General features: G+C 43.4%; 1 protein-coding gene across 1 annotated transcript in view; it reads left to right on the top strand.

Annotated features, from left to right (window-relative positions):
- The first annotated feature begins 4,383 nt into the window (after positions 1-4,383).
- The window catches only part of mccc2 (methylcrotonyl-CoA carboxylase subunit 2), an 81,260-nt gene continuing 61,422 nt past the window's right edge, over positions 4,384-24,221 (top strand). The window contains exons 1-4 of the mRNA XM_067982756.1: positions 4,384-4,583; positions 8,434-8,500; positions 14,618-14,702; positions 23,493-23,594. Of these exons, the coding sequence (XP_067838857.1) occupies positions 4,449-4,583; positions 8,434-8,500; positions 14,618-14,702; positions 23,493-23,594 (389 nt within the window). The 5' untranslated portion in view covers positions 4,384-4,448. The remainder of the gene's footprint in view (positions 4,584-8,433; positions 8,501-14,617; positions 14,703-23,492; positions 23,595-24,221) is intronic.

The raw sequence follows: 24,221 nt of genomic DNA, 5'->3' as shown, positions 1-24,221 counted from the left end.
GAGTATGAACCATGTACCTGGTGGGTGGTGTCCTCTCGTGTGATGGTGGTATCCGTGTCGATGATCTGGCATGTCTTGCAGAGGTTGCCGTGGCAGGGTTGTGTGGTGTCGTGGACGCTGTTCTCCTGAAAGCTGGGTAATTTGCTGTGAACGATGGTCTGTTTGAGGTTGGGTGGCTGTTTGAAGAGTCAAACTGGACTCCTCCGGAGGGTCGCTGCCCTCAGCTTGACATGTATGCTCAAGCTGTCAGGAAATGCGTCAATGCCAGATTCATCAGCCGCACTCACAAGACAGTCCAGAATGTCACCCGAGCAAAACGCAATGCCATCAACGCTCTCAAGACCAACCGCAACATCGTCATCAAACCAGTGCAAAGAAGCATACCGACAACTGGACAACCAGGAACACTACAAACAGTTACCCGCAGATCCGACCAAAGAACACACCCACCAGCTCAACAAACTGATCAAGACCTTCGATCCAGACCTTCAAAGCATCCTACGTGCTCTCGTCCCACGTACTCCCCGCGTGGGAGACTTCTACTGCCTCCCAAAGATACACAAAGCCAAAACACCCGGACGTCCTATTGTATCAGGCAACGGAACCCTGTGTGAGAACCTCTCTGGATACGTCGAGGGCATCCTGAAACCCATCGTACAGGGAACCCCCAGCTTCTGTCGCGACACTACAGACTTCCTACAAAAACTCAGCACCCACGGACCAGTTGAACCAGGAACACTTCTCACCACGATGGACGTCTCGGCACTCTACACCAGTATCCCCCACGATGACGGCATCGCCGCAACAGCCTCAGTACTCAACACCAACAACAGCCAATCTCCAGACGCCATCCTACAACTCATCCGCTTCATCCTGGATCACAATGTCTTCACCTTCGATAACCAGTTCTTTACCCAAACACGGAACAGCCATGGGGACCAAATTCGCACCCCAATACGCCAACGTTTTCATGCACAAGTTCGAGCACGACTTCTTCACTGCACAGGATCTCCAACCAACGCTATACACCAGATACATCGACGACATTTTCTTCCTATGGACCCACGGCGAAGAATCACTGAAGAGACTACATGATAACATCAACAAGTTCCATCCCACCATCAAACTCACCATGGACTACTCCTCAGAATCAGTTTCTTTCTTGGACACACAAATCTCCATCAAAGACGGGCACCTCACTCTACCGCAAGCCCACGGACAACCTCACGATGCTCCACTTTTCCAGCTTCCACCCCAACCACGTCAAAGAGGCCATCCCCTATGGACAGGCCCTACGAATACACAGGATCTGCTCAGACAAGGAGGAACGCGATGGACACCTACAGATGCTGAAAGACGCCCTCGTAAGAACGGGATATGAAGCTCGACTTGTCGATCGACAGTTCTGATGGGCCACAGCGAAGAATCGCATAGACCTCCTCAGAAGACAAACACGGGACGCAACCAACAGAGTACCCTTCGTCGTCCAGTACTTCCCCGGAGCAGAGAAACTACACCATGTTCTCCGCAGCCTTCAACATGTCATCGATGACGACGAACACCTCGCTAAGGCCATCCCTACGCCTCCACTACTCGCCTTCAAACAGCCACCCAACCTCAAACAGACCATCGTTCGCAGCAAATTACCCAGCTTTCAGGAGAACAGCGTCCACGACACCACACAACCCTGCCACGGCAACCTCTGCAAGACATGCCAGATCATCGACACGGATACCACCATCACACGAGAGGACCCCACCCACCAGGTACATGGTTCATACTCCTGTGACTCGGCCAACGTTGTCTACCTCATACGTTGCAGGAAAGGATGCCCCGGAGCATGGTACATTGGCGAGACCATGCAGACACTGCGACAACGGATGAACGGACACCGCGCAACAATCGCCAGACAGGAGAGTTCCCTCCCAGTCGGGGAACACTTTAGCAGTCAAGGACATTCAGCCACCGATCTTCGGGTCAGCGTTCTCCAAGGCGGCCTTCGAGACACACGACAACACAAAATCGTTGAGCAGAAGTTGATAGCCAAGTTCCGCACCCATGAGGACGGCCTCAACCGGGATCTTGGGTTCATGTCACGCTACACGTAACCCCACCAGCAAAAAGGGGAAAAAAAAGTTGTGTTTTAATATTCTCTCTCTCTCTCTCTCTCTCTCTGCCATTTGGGTCTCTTTCTTTCTGTCTGTGTAATTGACACAATGTATATTGTCTCAAACTTAATTACCTATTATACACTATGCATTAACTCCAAACACTTATTTCAGACAAGAATTTATTACCAAGAAGCTTGTATATAAGGGAAGCGCACCTCAATCAAAGATTGAGGCTACGACTTCGAAAGACAAAGGATTTAGCTTTCTTTTTTATACACTTAATTCAGTAATGTCTGTCTATCATTGAATATAGGTGTACATGTACAATCTCATTGGTTCAAGTGTTTAGTCAATCAAAAACAGGGAACCCACCACCCCCCCCCCCCAGACCCCCATCCCCCTCGGTGGCCTCTCTCAGAATCTGGGAAAGGTACGTTGCTCTAGCAACACAGCTCCCTTATCAGTAGAGACTGTCCTAGTCTCAAGGTTATGTGGTCATTAATTTCTGTTAGTTAGACAGTTATCTCATAAGCAAAGACAATAGCCCTTCTGTGTGTCTTTGCTGGGAATGTGAACACTCCAAGCTTCTCATTATTTTCAGCTGGTTAGCTAACATGGTCAACTTATTCCATCATGCTTTGCTTCTTTTATGGTTCAATATTTCTACATTAATATGGTCAGCTTTATGGTTTAAGTGTATTAGAAAGTCAATTTAGTAAGGCAAAGCTTATAGTTTTCCACATCATCCAGTGTACTGGGACATGCTGTTCTCCGTGACTGGCCTGTTTGAACAACAACGACACCTTTTGATTGGTGTGATGCTGTCCCAGCCTAATATAAGATATGCGATTTGAGAATCTTTCACTCATTCACCTGACGAAGGGGATAATCTCCGAAAGCTTGTGATTTTAAAATAAAATTGTTGGACTATAACCTGGTGTTGTAAGATTCCTTATCTTTTGTTCAATTCGTTCAATTTCTGAACTGTCTCTTCCAATTCCACTGCCTCTATCATCTGCAAATTTGACCACTTTGTATTGAGTTTTTGAATCCAAGTTATTTATGTAAATTAGAAACAATAGTGGCCCTAGTACTGAGTGAGCCCTGAAGCTCTCACTCAGTACACCACTACTCTCCCAACCCCACATACACACAAATATTCTGCCATAACTCCTTCAACGCGTACTGGCTGTTTCCTACTCTTCACCAGTTTCTTATCCATTCCCAGTGTTTACCCATGATCTACACATCTTTGAGTTTAATAGCTTTTCATGGGGAACTTTGTCAAAAGCCTTTTGGAAGTCAAGCCCTATTATGTGGTGTACCTTAATGGATTCCATTGGGTTACCACTTCCACAAAGAAATCGAGCTCTGCGCAGGTTTCTAATACATCAGATGTACAAGCTTCAGTGACCTGAAGAACTATCATAAGAGCTACTGATATCATTAAGGTGGTTTTGACCTCACTAGGATCCTCCTTCTTGTAGATACCACATCTACAGTTTGAAACATTAAGAATGTGTGTGCCTCGAGACAGAATTCTGTTCCCCAGTTGCAGGATGGCAGCTTGAAAATGAATGGGCAGTTCTGGGAATTAATCTTTAAGATTATAAGTCCTGCAATCATTCCTGCTCTCTCATTATCCTTTTGAAGCAGAGGTGCCAGTAATTGCACAAAATATACCAAATGTGATCACCGAAGAAGCTTGAGGGGATGGGAAGATCCAGAACATTTTGCCATATTTTTGCCATAAATAATAATGCGTTTACGTGTAATTTGTGAACAAGACATTTTTCCTTAAGTTGGTGTCATTCTCTGCAATTGTAAACAATTTTACAACACCAAGTTATAGTCCAGCAATTTTATTTTAAATTCACAAGCTTTCGGAGGCTACCTCCTTCCTCAGGTGAACGATGTGAAAGGAGGTAGCCTCCGAAAGCTTGTGAATTTAAAATAAAATTGCTGGACTATAACTTGGTGTTGTAAAATTGTTTACAATTGTCAACCCCAGTCCATCACCGGCATCTCCACATCATTCTCTGCAGAACGATGCTCCATCCACCCTCCAAAAATCCTGGTTCTTTGCAGCTTAAGTAACCAATACGTGCGAGGACTATTTGCCTGGAATCTTGAACAAAACCTATCTCATAAGGGCTGTAGCTGAATGCGTGATCGTTCTGAATGTGGGGGAGGGCGATGTCAACACAAGCGCAACTCAATTCGCTGGTGGAGTGATTGAGGCGGAACCCCAGAGTGTGTGCAGGCCGGGGTTGCAGACACCGCCCCCTCCCCTCCCCCCCGATACCTGAGGCTGGAGAAGCTCGGGCCGACCCTAGGATGCTGCACGCGCCAAAGCTGCGGCTGTGCCTCCCCAGAGCGCGCGCCTGGGCTGCCCCCCGGCCCCGCGGCTATCACGGCGACAAAGTGGTGACTGTCGGCGCGGAGCCCGATACCAACTCGGCACTCTTCCAGGTAGGCCACGCCGGAAGCCCCGGACTCGCCTGGAGACGTCAATCCATGCAAAGGCACAGTACGGCAGCGGCTGGGTCAGTCGCTGCGAACAGGTTCCACCCGAAGAGCGGAGCGTTCTCCTGTTACTGAATTTTGCAAGAAAGGAACTGCACAGGTCGCAGTGACACCACTAATATGAGCACAAGCTGCATGATTGTTGTTTAAGAGTTTCAGAAGTGGGTGCATTGGTAAAACGCTTGACGTTTTGGAGAACTCTAGGTCATGTGTTTCTGTGACCCGTTCTAAAGTCCTTGAACATGTAGTTGCCACCTAGCTCCATGCTTACCTGTGCTAGAAGTACCAGTTCGAATCCTTCCCACCACAGTCATCACACATCCTTGGTGGCTGCCACTGTGCTGCCCCATCCCTCCTTAATCTCTCAGTGGTGTTTGACCCTGCCAATCAGTCCATGCTGCTCCACTGTATCTCCTCTATGGTCCAGCTCCCACTTGGTTTCATTCCAACTTGCTCCAACGTAGATACCACATCTCCAGCAACAGCTTCTGAGCCCAGTCCCACACAGTTGCCTCTCGAATACCCCAAGGCTTTATCCTGTTTCTCATGTACGAGTAGTCCCTTGGTGACGTCCTTGGGCGAGGGTTTGATTTCCTATGCAGAAGGTGCCCAGTTTTACCTATCTACCATCACCCGTTACATCACGACTACTTCTATGCTGTCAGAGTGACAACCTGATGTCCAGTCATGAATTAACCATAACTTCCTTAAGTTGAACGTTGGGTAGATCAAAACCATCTAATGTCTCCCTTGACTTCTTCAGATTCCAGGCCAGGTTTCATGGACCTGCCTTGTAAGGCTCCATTTTTTATGGTTGCCCAGCTCTAAAGTATTTGGTACAAGGCCTGTACATACCTCCACAAAATGGCTTTGATTTTTGTTAAAAGATTTCAAAAATTTTCACTACACTCTCGATTAGCAACCTTGATAAGTCAGGAATATTTGTTTCATCTTTTAGCTTGTTTGTGTATATATATGCCAGAAGGTAGAATGCTGAGGCTGCCTTCCTTGAAAATTAATGTGTTCTAAGAGCTCCCTGCCCTGATATCAGTCCTGCTTGGTTCATACACCCAGCAGCAGAGTATTTAATTACATACAATCATATAAAAGAAAAAGATATACATGCAGATGCCATTATAGCTATTTCACTTGCCCATTGTACTATGAGCAAGGGTACAATCTTACAGCATTCTACCGTACACAATCACCAACTTCTCAAACTCTGCAGCCCATCTTCTAACCCACACAAAGTCCCACTGTCTTATCTCTCCCATCCTTACTGACCTCCATTGGTTCCATTTCTCCCCAATTCATCAAATTCAAAATCTTTTTTACCAATCCTTTGTGACCTTGCCCTGTATCTCTGCAACCTCCCCCAGCCCTATACCCTCACCCACGCCCTTCAGCCACCCGACTCTGGCCATGTGTGTATTCCTCATACTGCTCTACCATTGGTGGCAGAGCTTTTAGCAGTCTTAGTCCCCTTCTCTGAAACTGTGTCCCACAATCCCTTCCTCTTGCTACTTCTCTTAAAAGTCTTCGTGAAGCTTATTTCAGTCATGCTTTTGGTTATCTCCTCTAACTCTTTCAATACTGCTTAGTATCCATTTCTTCTTTATGAAACACCTTGGGTCGTTCTATGTTAAAAGCACTACATAAATGCATGTTGTTGCTCTGCAGAGAGTAGGTGTGAATCGGTGTTCTGCACTTTGGGTATTTCATCCATGCTACAAAGTCAAGGGAAGTCTACCTGGTGTAATTAGCTGTTCTGCAAAGTGCTTTAGACATGAGTTTTCATGGATTTTGTTCCCAACTTTTGTGTCCTGATGAAAATGTTGCAATAAAAACATGTTCAATATTTCAAAGTGGCTTGGTTGGATGGAGAAGTGCCTTGTAAGACCCTTCACTGGGATTGAAGAAAAAAAAGTGTTCAATGATAATGTTGCTAATCAAGATTGTAGTGAAAATTTTTGAAATCTTTTAACAAAAATCAAAGCCATTTTATGGAGGTATGTACACGCCTTGTACCAAATACTTTGAACACTTCCCACTGTTCATCAGTATTGTTATCCATTTCTTTCTTATGTTCTTATCCGTTAACAATTCCACCCAGTTTACTGTGGTCAATTTCTGCCTCATCCCTTCAAAGCCAGCCATACCTAAATTTAAAGCCTTGGTTCGTGACTCACCTTCTCAAACCTAATATCAAATTCAGTAATGTTATGGTCACTGTTGGCTGGGTGTTCCTTTTCTGTTAGATTGTTGACTAATTCTGGCTCATTACTCATCACTAAATCTAGTATGGCCTGTCCTCTTGTTGGTTCAAGAACATTTGTTCCAGAAAATTGTCTCTGATACACTCAAGAAATTCGCTGCCTTTGGGACTCGAGCTGTTCTGCTTCTCCCAGTCTGTGTGAAAATTAAAGTCTCCCGTTATAACCACTCTGCTTTTGCAACAAGCTTCTCTGATCTCTGTATGTATGCATCCTGATACTTCATCACTGCTATCAGGAGGTCTGTAGACAACTCCCACCAAATTCTTGCATCTTTTTCTATTCCACAATTCTACCCAGAGAGCTCCGAATGCCTGCTTACTCTTACTGAAAGCCCCCTTTTTCAGTAATAGTGTCTTTTATCAATATTGCTACTCCTCCTCCTTTGTCAATTTTCCTATCCTTTCTAAAGACCTTATAATCTGTGTACACTCTGACCAGTTCCATGGGCGATGGAACCGAAGAGGCCCGCCAAAGGTAAATGTTGAATTATTCCGCCGCCCCCCCCGGACTTACCTTGCTGGCAGCTGCCCTGGCCCAATCTTGGGGCCTCAATCTGTGCTGTGCCAGTTGGTTGACCAACAGTCAAAATCGACCCCATGGCATCAAATCCATTTTACAGAATCTTTTCCCCCTTGATCGGTTTTGGCTATGTAGTTCAACATTCTATTGGCTTTTCTGATTGCTGCTGTGTGTTGGATGGACATGTTGATCATCAAATCAACTAAGGCTCCTAAATCACATTCAACGTCACCTGTAGCTAATTCAACACCATTCCTGGAGTGTTTGGCTTATTTTTCTTCCTATGTGCAGTGCTTTACATTTTTATGCATAAAATTTCATCTACCATGGCTGTGCACACTTATATTTAGTTTAGCTAAAAGGCTTTTGTGTGGAACTTTTGTCAAGTGCCTTTTAGAAGTCTAGACATACTATATCTTAGGGCTTTCTTTAGTCCATTTGGGATGTCACGTCATCAAAAATTGAAGAGGCTGGTCAGGAAGGACTTTCTTCTGATCCATGTTGACTGCTGTTTACTAAGTTATTATTGTGCTGATGATCCTCGAGTTTACTCCTGTTTAATTTCACTCTTTTACATGGAATGGAAGTAAGACTAATAGGCCTGTAGTTGACTGTGCCTATTTTGCCCCTTTGGCAAAAAAAGCAGAATCCTGTAGATGCTGGAAATCTGAAACAAAAACCGAAAAAAAATCTGGAAACACACAGCAGGTCAATCAGCAACTGTGGGGAGAAGTCTACCTCTTGGGTCGCATAGCTTTCTTCAGAACTGAAATGTCGACCATCTGTTCTCTCCACAGATGCTGAAAGACCTGCTGTGTTTCCAGCGCTCTGTGTTTTTGTTTCGTAAATCCATTTGTTTTGGCCTCGGATACTGTGGAATAATCTTTTGCCTGTTTACCTTATCCTGTGACTAAAGATGGATGTTGCAGATGTGAATGATTGAAAGGAGTAGAGGAAAAATAACAAATCCTAATCTCACAAAATTTTTGTTTATCTTAAAGGAAAATCATGAACGAATGAAGATACTAGTAACAGAATTGAACGAACGAGCAGAGAAAATTAGATTGGGTAAGTGCTGAGAAAAACATTAATGGTAAACCCACACTCATTATGCATTGTTTTCCCACTTTTTTTGTCAAAATCAACAATTTTCACCAAAATAAGTAATGCAATCACAGAGCATTATTTTTTTAATATCCAAATTATTTTTGGCTCAGTCATTAGCAACTTGTCTCCGAGTTAGAAGGTTGTGAGTCCAAGCTACACTCCACCACATTATGTGGGTTGACACTTCAGTGCAGTCCTGAGGGAGTACTGCATTGTCAGAGGTCCTGTCTTTCAGATGAGGCATTAAGCTGAGGTCCTGTCTGCCAGTTTAGGCACATGTAAAATATCCTATGGCACTCTTAGAAGATCCCTGGCCAATGCTTCTCCCTTGAGCAATACCACCAAGAACATATTAATTGGTTAGTCATCTCATTTGCTGTTTGTGGGACCTTTCATGTATTCAAATTGGTTACCCCAATCACCTACGTAACAACAGCGACTGGACTTGAAAACTAATTAATTGTGAATCATGTTGACGTGTCCTGAAGGTGTGAAAGGCACATTATAATTGTCAATTCATTCTTTTTGAATTGCTGAATTTCTCTTTTTAATCACCAACCAGTCAACTATGACGCCCTGACGGCAACCGAAGTACTAGTAACGAGTTGCATTGAATTGCAGTAATGGGACTAATATACCAGGTAAACTGCAGATTGCTCCAAATTAGAACTGTTCTAGTTCAGTTAAAATTCCATCTTCAACTGACCAAGACTGTTACAAACAAAATCAGCACAACTTTCTGGCTTTGAGGACATCTAGCTGGAATATAACAAAGCTAGTTTGGGTTCTAGATATCATATATATATGCATCATGTGGTGATAGAGATTATGTTCAGTTTGGCTCAGTTGGCAGCACGCTCACCTCTGAGTCAGAAGATTTAGGCCCCACTCCAGGACTTGAGCATATTATCTAGGCTGAGACTCAAGTGTAGGACTGTGGGAGTGCTGTATTGTCAGAGGTGCCATTCTTTGGTTGATATTTTTTATTACTGATTCAAAAAATTCTTCCATGCATTTTGTGACGTTACTGCACAGTTTTGTTACAGGATACATTCAGTCAATGACACAATTGAGCTTGTTGGTACAATTCAGAGTAAGCTGAGAACTGCCTCCTTTGCAGGGTGGGGTGTTCAGGGTAACTTAATGGCATCCCTAAGATTCAACTGAGTCAGGATGACTTCCAGAGTCCTGCCTGCACTAGGGATGTCGCAAGACTGGGTCAGCGCATTTAGTTTTTGCAACCTAATTGATAGAGAATCCTTGGCAGCTTGGGACTGCATTCCCAGTTAATCCATTCTTACTCTCTTGTGGGGCAAGATCCACCTTATGGATAGGTGGCTGGGTGGAGTAGGTGTTAATAATTTAATTTCTGCCTTAGATATACTCTTGGATACAGCGGTGATGGTGATTCCCGTGAGCAGTTAGAGCATCTTTTATTTAGGGGGTGTGTCTGTACTGCCCAATATCTAACCATTCGATCGCGTGACTAATAGGATCTGAACTGGATATCGTGTCTTTTGAATGTGTTGTCAGGTGCACTTCGTCAATCTTTTTGAAGGCGGCTAAGAAACACTGGGTAAGATGAGGGCAGATACGAATCATTTAAGCTGCTTTATTTCACAGACAGCAACCGAACAAACACAGCAACAGTCAAAAAAAATTCAACTTAGGTCAACCTTGCTTCTCTTCTCGAAAACATGGGACAGAATAATAAACTACACACCCTGTCCCATTTATGGATAGGCTGATTTGTTTTTGGCATTATCTTTCTTTCATTGAAATGCAGGCTCTTTTTCAGACTAACGGCATTGTTAACTCTGGGTTTCTGTTGGCCTTCTCAGGGATCTATAAGGGGTAGTGTGTGTAATGGGGCTCTTCTAGGGGCTCTGGTCTCCATGTCCAGATTGAGTGAATTGGTTAGATTCAGGCTATAATTTGCTGGAATTGGCCTGCCCAGTAATGATACTCGAGATTGGTAAAGCTGAGCCTGCCGCCATGCTTGGGGAATTGGTGGCATTTGAGGCACATTCGCAGTTTCTTTCCTGCCCAGAGGAACCTGGAAAAGCGCTTGTCAAACACTTGGAATTGTTGGACTGGCCCCCTTACCGGCAGCCTCTGAAAAAGGCAGATGAAGTGCGGAGTACATTAATTTTCATTATGCTTGCTGTCCCCAGAAGGAGATGGGCAAGTTAATTCTGTCCAGGTTGGTATATATGCTGGCCAGGGTAGGGGCGGTTTTATTTGTATAGTCTAGTGAGTTTGGACTTTACTGTTAGCTCTAGATATTTGAGGCCAGATCCTGACCATTCAAAGGAGTATGGTTCTTGAATAGGCTGGGGGGGGTTCCCTGGGTGAAGAACATGCCCTTGATTTTGGAATAGTTGACCTTGTATCTTGATAGTTGATTTTTGGAAATGTTGGGGAGTGAAGTAGAGGGGTTAGTTATGTAAATTAGCATGACAGCAGCCTACAATGATATTTTATGTTTAGCCCCTCTAGCCTCTACTCCATGAATGTCTACGCTGTCCCTGATGTATGCCGCCAGGGCAAAGAGAAGAGGGGATAAGGGACATCCTTGTCTGGTGCCTCACTCAAGGGGTTGAGGCCATTGGCCCACATGATGGAGTGTAGGATTAAAATCCACTTCCTTGAATGTGTTGCCAAAGTCCATCAGTCCAAGTACAGCGAGGAGGAATTCCCACGCCACAGAGTGAAAAATCTTCACCGTGTCCAGGGAGGACCAGGGCAGGGGAGTTGTTGCAGGAAAAAAACACATTGAGCAGGCGTTTCCTGGAATGATGGCCCATGTGGATTAAGCCGGTCATGACTGTCCCGTTTAGTGGCTAGGATCTTGGCTAGTAAGTTGTAGTTGGTGTTAAGTGGAAATATGGATCTATAGGATGAACACAGGATGGGGTCTTTATTCTTTTTATAAATTAGTGTAATTGTAGCTGCCTTGAAAGTGTCTGGAAGGGGTCCTGCCTCTGCAGTTGGGCAGGAAGGGTGTCAGTTTGGGAAGTAGGACTTTTTAGAACTCTGCTGCCTAGCTGTCAGTTCCGGAGTCCCTGACTCTAGATCTTGTATTGCTGTGTGGATTTTCTTGCCTGATTTTGGGGAGTCTAGTGATAATGTCTAATGGGAAGGGGAGGTTGACAAGATGGTGGGATGTTGCCTGAGGAGTGACCTTGGACTCTGAAGTGTATGGTGAGATATAGAAGTCTGCAAACTCCTTTTTGTTCTCAATTGGGTATGAAGTTCTCTCTCTGCATTCTTAATTGAGGTTTGTTGTCACAAACTGTATGCTAGGAGCTTGTTTATAATATTTTGTATCAAAAGAGCTTTTCTGCACCCACTGATAGGCTGTTTAGTTCACCTCTGGTCTGAACTAGGGCTCACTCATTGCTCTCCAGCTTTTTGTGTCGGGCTTGTAACTCCACTATTCTTTGCTCCAGCTCTTTCTAGTGCCCAGTGTTTCTTGGTGGAGACGAGTGTGATAATATATCACCTAGGGACAGATTTGATGGTTTCTCAGAAGATCTGTTTGGAGGAGGGTGGGGGGTGGTGGAGTTTCAGGTTCCCTATTTTTGCCTTTACAGTGAGCAAGTTGGGTCCACAGGGAAGCCGTAAATTCAGGGCTTCCAAAAAGTGCAGGATTTAAGTGCCAGGGTTGGGGGTGTGGTGGTGGTTTATTGATCAAGGTGAGCCAGAGATAAATGGGGTGTGGTCGGAGATGGCTCAGGGCCTGATAGGATAGTTCTTGACTAGGGACAGGTGCAATTCCTTCGGGAAAAAATGGTTGATTCTAGGATTGATTTTGTGCGGGTTTGAATAGCAGGTGTATTCCTTACATCGACTAATCCACGGTCGTTGCATTGATTTCTGGTTGTCTGGCTGCCGGCCCCGGGTCCCCGGCTGTCTGTCTAGCTGGGTTGGATGATACAGTTTAGATCTCCTCCTACAATCACTGAGCCTTACATTGGGATCCATATGAGTGTGATTTTCATACTTGAACTTCAGAAAATACTCAGCAGTATGATTATGGATTTAGTCCTCCCAAACTTGGAGTGAGCATTTTATTTTATTTGTGGGCCTTGCTGGCAAGGCCAGCATTTATTGCCCATCCCTAATTGCCCTTGAGAAGGTGGTGGTGAGCCGCCTTCTTGAACCGCTGCAGTCTGTGTGGTGAAGGTTCTCCCACAGTGCTGTTAGGAAGGGAGTTCCAGGATTTTGACCCAGCGACGATGAAGGAACGGCGATATATTTCCAAGTCGGGATGGTGTGTGACTTGGAGGGGAACGTGCAGGTGGTGTTGTTCCCATGTACCTGCTGCTCTTGTCCTTCTAGGTGGTAGAGGTTGCGGGTTTGGGAGGTGCTAACGGAGAAGCCTTGGTGAGTTGCTGCAGTGCATCCTGTGGATGGTACACACTGCAGCCGGTGGTGAAGGGAGTGAATGTTTAGGGTGGTGGATGGGGTGCCAATCAAGCGGGCTGCTTTGTCCTGGATGGTGTCGAGCTTCTTGAGTGTTGTTGGAGCTGCACTCATCCAGGCAAGTGGAGAGTATTCCATCACACTCCTGACTTGTGCCTTGTAGATGGTGGAAAGGCTTTGGGGAGTCAGGAGGTGAGTCACTCGCCGCAGAATACCCAGCCTCTGACCTGCTCTTGTAGCCACAGTATTTATGTGGCTGGTCCAGTTAAGTTTCTGGTCAATGGTGACACCCAGGATGTTGATGATGGGGGATTCGGTGATGGTAATGCCGTTGAATGTCAAGGGGAGGTGATTGGACTCTTGTTGGAGATGGTCATTGCCTGGCACTTGTCTGGTGTGAATGTTACTTGCCACTTATGAGCCCAAGCCTGGATGTTGTCCAGGTCTTGCTGCATGCGGGCTCGGACTGCTTCATTATCTGAGGGGTTGCGATGCAACTGAACACTGTGCAGTCATCAGCGAACATCCCCCTTTCTGACCTTATGATGGACGGAAGGTCTTTGATGAAGCAGCTGAAGATGGTTGGGCCTAGGACACTGCCCTGAGGAACTCCTGCAGCAATGTCCTGGGGCTGAGATGATTGGCCTCCAACAACCGCTACCATCTTCCTTTGTGCTAGGTATGACTCCAGCCACTGGAGAGTTTTCCCCCTGATTCCCATTGACTTCAATTTCACTAGGGCTCCTTGGTGCCACACTCGGTCAAATGCTGCCTTGATGTCAAGGGCAGTCACTCTCACCTCACCTCTGGAATTCAGCTCTTTTGTCCATGTTTGGACCAAGCCTGCAATGAGGTCTGGAGCCGAGTGGTCCTGGCGGAACCCAAAATGAGCATCGGTGAGCATGTTATTGGTGAGTAAGTGCCGCTTGATAGCACTGTCGACGACACCTTCCCTCACTTTGCTGATGATTGAGAGTAGACTGATGGGGCGGTAATTGGCCGGATTGGATTTGTCCTGCTTTTTGTGGACAGGACATACCTGGGCAATTTTCCACATTGTCGGGTAGATGCCAGTGTTGTAGCTGTACTGGAACAGCTTGGCTAGAGGCGCGACTAGTTCTGGAGCATAAGACTTCAGCACTACAGCCGGGATGTTGTCAGGGCCCATAGCCTTTGCTGTATCCAGTGCACTCAGCCGTTTCTTGATTTGAGATATTTAACACTGGAGTGAGCTACTGCTGTCACTGGTTATATTGGTGGTGGTGAGCACAACTTGATGAATTAATATCTCACAGCAATGAAAGTGTCTTGGCTTTACATAATGTGCTAAATTTGCCTAGCGGCATGACCGACTGATTTATATAGCATCTTTTAGTTTTTATTTCATGAGGGCTTGGGGCTTTAGAGTTGAATAGAAGCTTCCATTCTTAATCTGCCAGGTCCTGTATTTTTAAGTATAAAAGATATTTGTGGTCAGCAGCAAGATGAGAATAACTGAATAAGTCATGAGATGCAAGTTCACAACTACATCATTTCAGGCCTTGCATATGGAAATGTTTATGATAATCTTGTTACTGGCCGTGACTTTTTAAAAATATAACTTTAATACATTGGTAGCCAAGTGTTTACAACCTTTTGTTTTTAATTTAGGGGGAGGAGAAAAGGCTCGGCAGCGGCACACATCCAGAGGAAAGTTGCTCCCTAGAGAACGTATCGACCGACTGCTGGATCCGGGGTAAGTAAACTAGCACTGCTCGGCTAGGTATGTGGAAACTTAAAAATTAAAAATGGCTAACCAAGGGACCCTAGATTTTCTTTGGATCTGTCAGCAATTTAAGAGTTAATGGAATTAACAACATTAACTACTTCATAGTTCAAGGCTGATGTATTGAGATCTGTAAGAAAACAACCTCCATAGAGAAAACAACCTGTAGGAATAACAGTCCTTTTGTGCCCTTTACAAAAAAAACCTCAAAAGTACCTTGTTTATTTACAGATTCTGACAACACCCAAGTCAGTAATCTGACTGTCTCTCTTATTGATTTAGGCAAACTAAGTAGGAGCAGCCTTCTTACAAGTTTCCATTGACTGAATTGAATTGCATTGTAGTGTTCTAGAATTAATTTAACATTGGCCGTAAAGCACTTTGGGACGTTCTGAGGTCAAGAAAGACACTACGTAAATGCAAATCTTTTTCTTCTAAAGCCAGCTCTAATTTTCTAGAGGTTAATAAATATCTCACTGATGATGCGGCGAGGATTTTCTGCTCCCTTTCCACATGTTTTGGTGGACTTTAAAGTACGGCTGCCCAGATACAGATAGGTGTATTCAAAGTGGGGGGTTACTGCCTTACGAATTCTGGATGCATGGAATGTCAGCATGTGACCAGCATTCAGGTTACTATGGTGGGTGGGAGTGCATTTATAACTTAAAAGGCCCCCTAGAGGAGTGCAGTTGTTCTCAGGGTGTGGAGATGCCGGTGATGGACTGGGGTTGACAATTGTAAACAATTTTACAACACCAAGTTATAGTCCAACAAATTTATTTTAAATTTCACAAGCTTTCGGAGGCTTCCTCCTTCCTCAGGTGAATGTTGTGGAGCCACAACATTCACCTGAGGAAGGAGGAAGCCTCCGAAAGCTTGTGAAATTTAAAATAAATTTGTTGGACTATAACTTGGTGTTGTAAAATTGTTTACAGTTCTCAGGGTGATCAGTTGCATTCCTGCATTGCGCAATTGTTAAATTCTTTTTACAAGTTGGTCCTTCTCTTCAGATAGCCAACCCTGCTCTACAGCTACAGCACATCCCCCCCCCCCCTCACCTGGCCTGTAGCAGCCACTTTCCTGGTCCCCCTATCCAGGCAGGGTTCCCGATACAGGCAGGAATCCTACCATGAACCTGCCATAAGTATGGATATGAGGTTAACCCCAAAAACTGGGGTCAGCCACGGGAGAGGTGGGTGGGCACAAAGCCTGTCTTGATATTGGACTAGCGACCCAGAAGTTGTGAGTTCAAATTCCACCATGACAAGTTGTCAAATTGAATTCAATAAATCAGGTGATCGTGGGTTAGCGCCATAAAAATAACTATGAAAGCTTCCGGATTATCATAAAAACCCAACTGGTTCAGTAATGTCCTTCAGGTCAGGCCTACAACAACAGCAACAACTACTTGCATTTGTATAGAGCCTTTAATGTGGTAAAACGTCTCAAGACGCTTCACAGGAGCGTTATCAAACAGAATTTGACACTGAGCCACATAAGGAGGTATTAGGACTGGTGACCAAAAGCTTTGTCAAAGAGGTAGATTTTAAGGAGCGTCTTAAAGGAGGAGAGAGAGTTAGAGAGGTATAGGGAGGGAATTCCAGAGCTTAGGGCCTAGGCAGCTGAAGGCACGGCCGCCAATGGTGGAGTGATTAAAATCGGGGATGCACAAGAGGCAAGAATTGGAGGAGCGCAGAGATCTCAGAGGGTAGTAGGGCTGGAGGAGGTTAGAGAGATAGGGAGGGGTGAGGCCATGGAGGGATTTGAAAACAAGGATGAGAATTTTAAAATCGAGGCGTACCTGGACCGGGAGCCAATGTAGGTCAGCCAGCACAAGGGTGATGGGAGAACGGGATGGTGTGAGTTGGGATACGGACAGCAGAGTTTTGGATGAGCTCAAGTTTTTGGAGGGTGGAAGATGGGAGGCCAGCCAGGAGAGCATTGGAATAGTCGAGTCTCGAGGTAACGTAGGCATGGATGAGGGTTTCAGCAGCAGATGAGCTGAGGCGGGGCGGAGACGGGCAATGTTATGGAGGTGAAAGTCGGCGATCTTGGTGATAGAGCGGATATGTGGTTGGAAGCTCATCTTGGGGTCACATAGGACGCCACGGTTACGAACAGCCAAGGAGACAATGGCCAAGGAGAGGGATGGAGTCGGTGGCTAGGGAACGGAGTTTGTGTTGTGATGTGATGTGATTCCAGTCCTACACTATGTAATAGATTAATATCCTAGTGTTAGCATTGGCCTAGCAAACTACCCAATTGTAAACAATTGCTACAATAAGAAGAAAATTGGATGAATCTATTGACAACAATCCAACAATCATATCAAGATATTATCGCTGGATCACTATTCTGGAATTCCCTATTATGGTAGGAGCACCTTCACCACAAAGACTGCAGGAGTTCAAAGAGAAGGCCCATCATCACCTCCTCAGGGATGTGCAATAAATGCGGCCTTACCAGTGTCACCCACATCCCGAGAAATTTAACATTTCTGCCAAGTTACTCCAAAGTAGTATTTAACATAATTTCATCTGGTTTTCTGGAACGTTTTATTTGGATTTATGTTCACTATTAATTACTATATGCTAGACACTGAGCCACCCTTTCATGACAATGATTCAAATAAGAGGAGTGGTGTACAGGTAATAATTTTTGTGGTACACTTCAGCCAGGGCAAGAGTTAGCAGTTTGTTTTCATCTTTAAAATTTCAAGGACTTGACTCAACACACATGTTGTACTACTAAACTAAGCTAAACTAATTTTTAAAAATCTTAACATTTGTAGTCAAAACATACAACTGTTAGTCTTTAGGAGGTAAAAGATGTAAAGAAATAGCTCAAGTAAAGTTCTGGCTGCTTCTGATAATTCAATAATAACATCAAAATAATACGGCTGCCCAGGTGTAGACAGGTGTGTTCAAAGTGGGGATTAACGACAGAGTCATGTGATATGTTTAATTTTCCATCATTACTACCATAACAGTTTGAATAATACTTGTATTTATGTAATGCCTTCGCACTGAAACATTTTTAAAGTGTTTTACACAATGAATTACTCGTTGAAGTGTAGTGACGGTTATTCAGGCAAACACAGCAAGCATTCTGTGACAGCAGTGCCCACAAACAACCACTATATGGGTGACCCGTTAATCTGTTTTTAAGTGGTCTTGAGCGAGGGAGGAATATTGCTCCTTGCTCTTCTTCGAATAGCGTTATGGGATCTGTAACATCCACCCAAACCACTGGATCAGGCATATGGGACCTTGGTTTCATATCCCAAGTACAGCATCTCCAACAATGTAGCGATTCTTCAGCACTGCACTAGAATGTTAGCTGACATTATGCACTCCAGTTCTAGCGTAGGGCTTGAAGCCACATCCTTCTGACCTGAGAAGTGAGGGTGCGACCAGTAATGTAACAATACAAGTGTCTTTTGGGAATAAAGAATAGTATTTTTGCCTATCTGATGAGTAGTTCTTTTGTAGCTGACAATCCTGATTGAAGAGTTAAACTCTTCTTTTGGAGTATATTGTCTTCGCTGCTTGTGAGGGAGAGGTAGAATCTTGTTGAAAAATGCGGTATTAGATTTTGTCTTAAAAGAACCTCTTCTTTTGAAAAAAAAACCTTTTTCTTGTAATTTATCTTATTGAAATCTATCCCCCAATTTTGATCTGCCTGGGCCATGACTTGTCTACTGCTTATATGCACCCTGCATTCAGAGCACTGCTGAGTCCTATAAGAAAAGAATTACCCTCTTAAATGTGTTTTTTTTAACCCTTATGCTGGCAATATAGATTATTTAAAATTTCCAAATGTTGTAATTCAGCATTAATATGGAAATAACTTCCACCATAATTTAAGTATTTCTCCTGTTAAGTTTTTTGTGTCATGGGTTTTTCCACCTTCATAAAGAACATCAGTATTTTGAATATGTTGAGTGAAGATAAGAATTTGGTGTATACCAGGCTTTGCACAGAAGCCAACCTGTGTAAATTCCAGTTGGATATTAACTATCACTCTTATTTTCAATTTATTGAGCTTTTATAATTTTTAAGAAAGTAGACAATGAGCTGTAATTTAACCTTTGGTTCTGATGATATCTGTAAGCTCTGATATTAACTCCTTAATTAGATTGCAGGTTCTAAATCTAAACCTAGCAATTATATGCCAGTCAGTTTAACCTCGGTGGTGGGGAAACTTTTGGAAACGATAATCCGGGACAGAATTAACAGTCACTTGGACGAGTGTGGATTGATTAGGGAAAGCCAGCACGGATTTGTTAAAGGCAAATCGTATTTAACCAGCTTGATAGAGTTTTTTGACTGGGTAACAGAGAGGGTAGATGAGGGCAATGCAGTTGATGTGGTGTATATGGATTTTCAAAAAGCGTTTGATAAAGTGCCACATAGTAGGCTTGCTATTAAGATTGCGGCCCATGGAATAAAGGAGGCAATAGCAACATGGATACAGAATTGTCTAAATGACAGGAAACAGAGTAGTGGTGAACGGTTGTTTTTCGGACTGGAGGGAGGTGTGCAGTGGTGTTCCCCAGGGGTTGGTGCTGGGACCACTGCTTTTCTTGATAAATAGTAATGACTTGGATTTGGGAGTAAAGGGTGCAATTTCAAAATTTGCAAATGACACAAAACTTGGAAGGGTAGTGAACAGTGAGGAGGATAGTGATAGACTTCAAGAGGATATAGACAGGCTGGTGGCAAGGGCGGACACATGGCAGATGAAGTTTAACACGGAAAAATGCGAGGTGATGCATTTCGGTAGGAAAAATGAGGAGAGGCAATATAAACCAGAGGGCACAATTCTAAAAGGGGTGGAGGAACAGAGGGATCTGGGGTGTATGTGCACAAATCGTTGAAGGTGGCAGGGCAGGTTGAGAAAGCTGTTGAAAAAGCATACGGGGTCCTGGGCTTTATAAATAGAGGCATAGAGTACAAAAGCAAGGAAGTCATGATGAACCTTTATGAAACACTGGTTCAGTCAGGTAATGAGGGAAGAAAATTAAATGAACAATTGTGAACGCTTGTCATCATGCAAGCTCCTCACTGTCACAGAAACAGTTCAGGTTGTATTCTGTTGAAAGTTACTTTCAGGTTGCTCTTTGCAGTGATTCACCACATGACAATATTGATAAGTATAAACCAGATATAAACAACTGGAGTATTGTGTCCAGTTCTGGGCATCGCCCTTTAGGAAGGATGTGAAGGCCTTAGAGAGGGTGCAGTGGAGATTTGCTAGAATGATTCCAGGAATGAGTGACTTAAATTACGTGGATAGATTGGAGAATCTGGGATTGTTCTCCTTGGAACAGAGAAGGTTGAGAGGAGATTTGATAGAGGTGTTTAAAATCATGAAGGGTCTAGACAGAGTAGATGGAGAGAAACTGTTCCCATTGGCGGAAGAACCAGAGGGCATAGATTTAAAGTGATTGGCAAAAGAACCAAAGGTGATATGAGGAAAAACTTTTTTACACAGTGAGTGGTTAGGATCTGGAATGCACTGCCCGAGGGAGTGATGGAGGTAGATTCAATCATGGCTTTCAAAAGGGAACTGGATAAGTACTTGAAACGAAAAAATGTGCAGGGCTACGGGGATAGGGCGAGGCAGTGGGACTATCTGGATTGCTAGTGCATAGAGCCTGCGCGGACTTGATGGGCTAAATGGCCTCCTTCCGTGCTGTGACCTTTCTATGATTCTATGATTTACACTGTGAATGAATTAAAAGCTGCTTAAGAATGAATACAGTGTTGTTTTGATCGACTCTTTGAGGTAATTGTTTCTGTATAGATTTCTGCTTTTGCTGCTGCTTGTGAAAATAAGTCACACTGTACAATTGTTGCTTTTTTTGCTGCTACGGAAAGTTTCAATTTCCACCGCTGGTAGTCTTTGAAAACCCAATGGTTGGTTACAAGCATCTGTCTTTAACAACAGTGTCCATTGCAGAGCATGTTTTAATCTCTGGGGGAAACTGATTACAGACTCTTTCCTGTAATACCACAGCAATGTCGGAAATGACAAAGGGAAAAGGCATTTGGTATACTTATCAATATTGTCATGTGGTGAATCACTGCAAAGAGCAACCTGAAAGTAACTTTCAACAGAATACAACCTGAACTGTTTCTGTGACAGTGAGGAGCTTGCATGATGACAAGCGTTCACAATTGTTCATTTAATTTTCTTCCCTCATTACCTGATTTTCTGTGGGTTTGCTTGTTGGTATTCTGGGGTCTGGAACATATTTGTGATGTTTAGCATGGGTCCTATTTCAAGCTGGGGAGTGGAGTACAGATTGACCTCTGGAGAAGTAGGCACTTACCCGTTTAGTAGCTATGGAGACTCAGTGAATTGTGATGGGAGTGAAGTGAGGGCATTCTTCTTTAAATCTTCTCTTATCAGTATCTTTTTGAAGTTGAGGTGTCCAATATTCTGCACAGGCATATAATTGTGGTGTTTTCAGTGAAATTTACAGGGCTTTACATATTTAAAAAAATAAGTTCTGAATTAGGTTCATGTGCTGTTACATTGATTGCAGTACATTTTCACCTTATTGATAATAGCCTCACACTAACTGGATCATTTAGTCAATAGTTAATTTCTAAAACAGCATCCAGTCACTGCATATTTTTCATGTACCAGTGTCAATTACTTTATATTTACCATACTAAATTTCATCTGGCTTTTCCTTAGTATATCCACTTAAGTTGTCTAGATCTCAATCTCCTTTTACTGTTTCCTGGCCCTATGGCTTGTTGTCATCAGGAAATTTCATAAGACTCAATGTCATATTCCCCATATCATTTCAGTAGGATAAATAAGAGTGGTCCCAGATCAAACCTCAATGGAATTTCAGTAGATACAGCCCCCTTTCTCGATTCCATCCCTTACAGAACCATGTCCATTTATGATTACTTTATTATTAATGCAATTTCAAATCCAGCATCTTGTGTTTTAAATTCAGATTTCCAGTGTGCCTGATTTTTCTTACTTTTTGCATGGTCACATTGCTTCAGTGTGGTGGACTACTTTGGCATTTCAAAAAAATGGGTTTGCCCTCTTTGCGATTCTTGTATATCCTACAGAGAACTAGTATGTATTGGGAAAAACTGGTTTATATGTATTTTACTTTTCCTCTTTAAGCAGTGGTTCTCTTTATATTTAATCTTGCAGTGGGTAATTTATCAGCGTGTTTTATTGTGTGTGAATTATTGTGGCGTTATGCCGTGAAATTTTGTTCTCAAAGTATCACTGTCAGTACAATTTTAACCAATCAATTAAGACTTACGATTAACATTCTTTGTACATATGTTTATATTTTAAAAAATATTTCTGTTTAAGTGACAAATATTGTTAGGATCATCAGGGAAACTAGCTTGGGGCGGAGGTGTGGGGTACCAGCTGGCAAAGTGAGCAAGTTAATGAGCTGAGCAAAGTGAGTGAGTTGAATTAACATTAATTATAGTCCGAGTGTTTCGACAATTATGTTGTTTTGACTGTTAATTCAGCTGGCTCTCACATTGTCAGGCTGTTCTTGGAGCCAGTCTATATTTATAGTTCGTTTTGTTGGTAACTTGTTCTTGGTATATTAGTAATTCCTATTCAGTACTGAAGGGCTCATATGCCTACTGCAATGGATGTTTACTCCTGGAACTCTGTTAATTCCCCTTTTGATCAGCCACTAGATGGTATAAATTACTGCTTAGTATCTACTACCTGGTCTGATTTTTTTCCTTACTTCTGGCAGAAACCACTGGTCTCTGCTTAATATTCTCCCATTGTTGGGCCTTGGATCAGGAATGGAGCAGACTGAAAGGAATGTAGCCAGTACTCCCTGACTCTAGTACTGAGTGTTAGTGTCCTAACACTTACTTGCATTATTTAGTGTGTTTAAAGAAAGAAAGACTTGCATTTATATAGCGATTTCATAACCTCAGGACATCCCAAGGTGCTTTACAACCAATGAAGGATTTTTGAAGTGTAGTCACTAATGTAGGAAACGCAGCAGCCAATTTGCACACAGCAAGGTCCCACAAACAGCAGTGATGATGACCAGATAATCTGCATTTTTTTTAGTGATGTTGGTTGATGGATAAATATTGGCCAAGACACCGGGGAGAAATCCCCTGCTCTTCTTCAAATAGTGCCATGGGATCATTTACGTCCATCTGGGAGGGCAGAAGGGACCTCGGATTAACCTCTAATCCGAAAGATGGCACCCCCGACAGTGCAACACTCCCTCAGTAGTGCACTGGAGTGTCAACTTGGATTATGTGCTCAAGTCTCTGGAGTGGGACTAGAACCTAAAACCTTCTGACTCGGAGGCGAGGATGCTACCAGCTGAGCCACAGCTGATACTAACAAAAATATTCCAACCCCCTTTCACAAAAACATAAATTAGATGAAAGAATATTAAAGTAGATTGTAATTTTTAAAAACTCCTGAATACTAATGATTTCCCATTTCATGGTAAAGCCTGGTAGGAAAAGAAAAAAAGAACTTGGATTGATAGAGCACCTTTCATGTTCTCAGGAAGCTCAAAAGAGCTTCACAGCTGATGAATTACTTTGACGTGTAGTCACTGTTATTCTGTAGACACACACAGCAGCCAATTTGTGCACAGTAAGGCCCTACAAACAGCAAATGATCAATTACCAGTTAATGTATTATCAGTAGCTAGAAGGGTGTTTTAAGCATGTTGAACATGTTTTTAATTTAAAGAAAAAAATTAATTTTATTTTGCAGATCTCCATTCTTGGAGTTTTCACAGTTTGCGGGTTATCAGCTGTATGGCAAGGAGGAGGTACCAGCAGGGGGCATCATCACCGGCATTGGCAGAGTATCAGGGTAAGTGTTATATTTCAATTAGCCATTTTCCCATTTTCCTCTTTAAAGAGGAGTTGTCAAAAGACGTTCAAGATATCCTACGTAAGAAAAGGGGGGTTTGATGTGACAATGAGCCACTATCCTTGTTGTTATTCATGACGACAGCGGATATTAAGCAATTCATTATCTCAAACAGCAGCAGGAGTGCTGTGATGTATGGAGCGCCAAAAGAGAAGGAGCTGGGACCTCAAAGAGGATAAGCAGGTTGTCAAGGAGACCAGGGAGCTTTTACACCCAGTGATGGAGTGAGAAAAAGAGCAGACTTTCATTCCATTATTCTGGGCTAGATTGAAATGCTCAATTCCTAGCCACTGATCTCTTTTTTAGGAAGTGAAAAAGACTAACATAATTCTGCGATAAGTAAAATCATTATTAATTGAAAAAGTAGAAATAAAGACCTGTTTTGACAATACCAGCCTGACCCTTTAAGATAGATAGCACCTAAACACAGCAGCTCTGGAAGCAGTAGCACCAGCTTGCTGCTGAATTGTAGCCGGTACTGTTACAGGATATCTGTCTTCAGGGACATTTGTATGTGATTTACGTTGCTGCGCCTTCTTCTGGTGTTGTCAGATGCAGCTCCCTGAA

Source organism: Heptranchias perlo, chromosome 4 (genome assembly GCF_035084215.1).
Source record: "Heptranchias perlo isolate sHepPer1 chromosome 4, sHepPer1.hap1, whole genome shotgun sequence".
In the NCBI taxonomy this organism is placed as follows: Eukaryota; Metazoa; Chordata; class Chondrichthyes; order Hexanchiformes; family Hexanchidae; genus Heptranchias; species Heptranchias perlo.
This window is presented reverse-complemented; position numbering and strand designations above follow the sequence as displayed.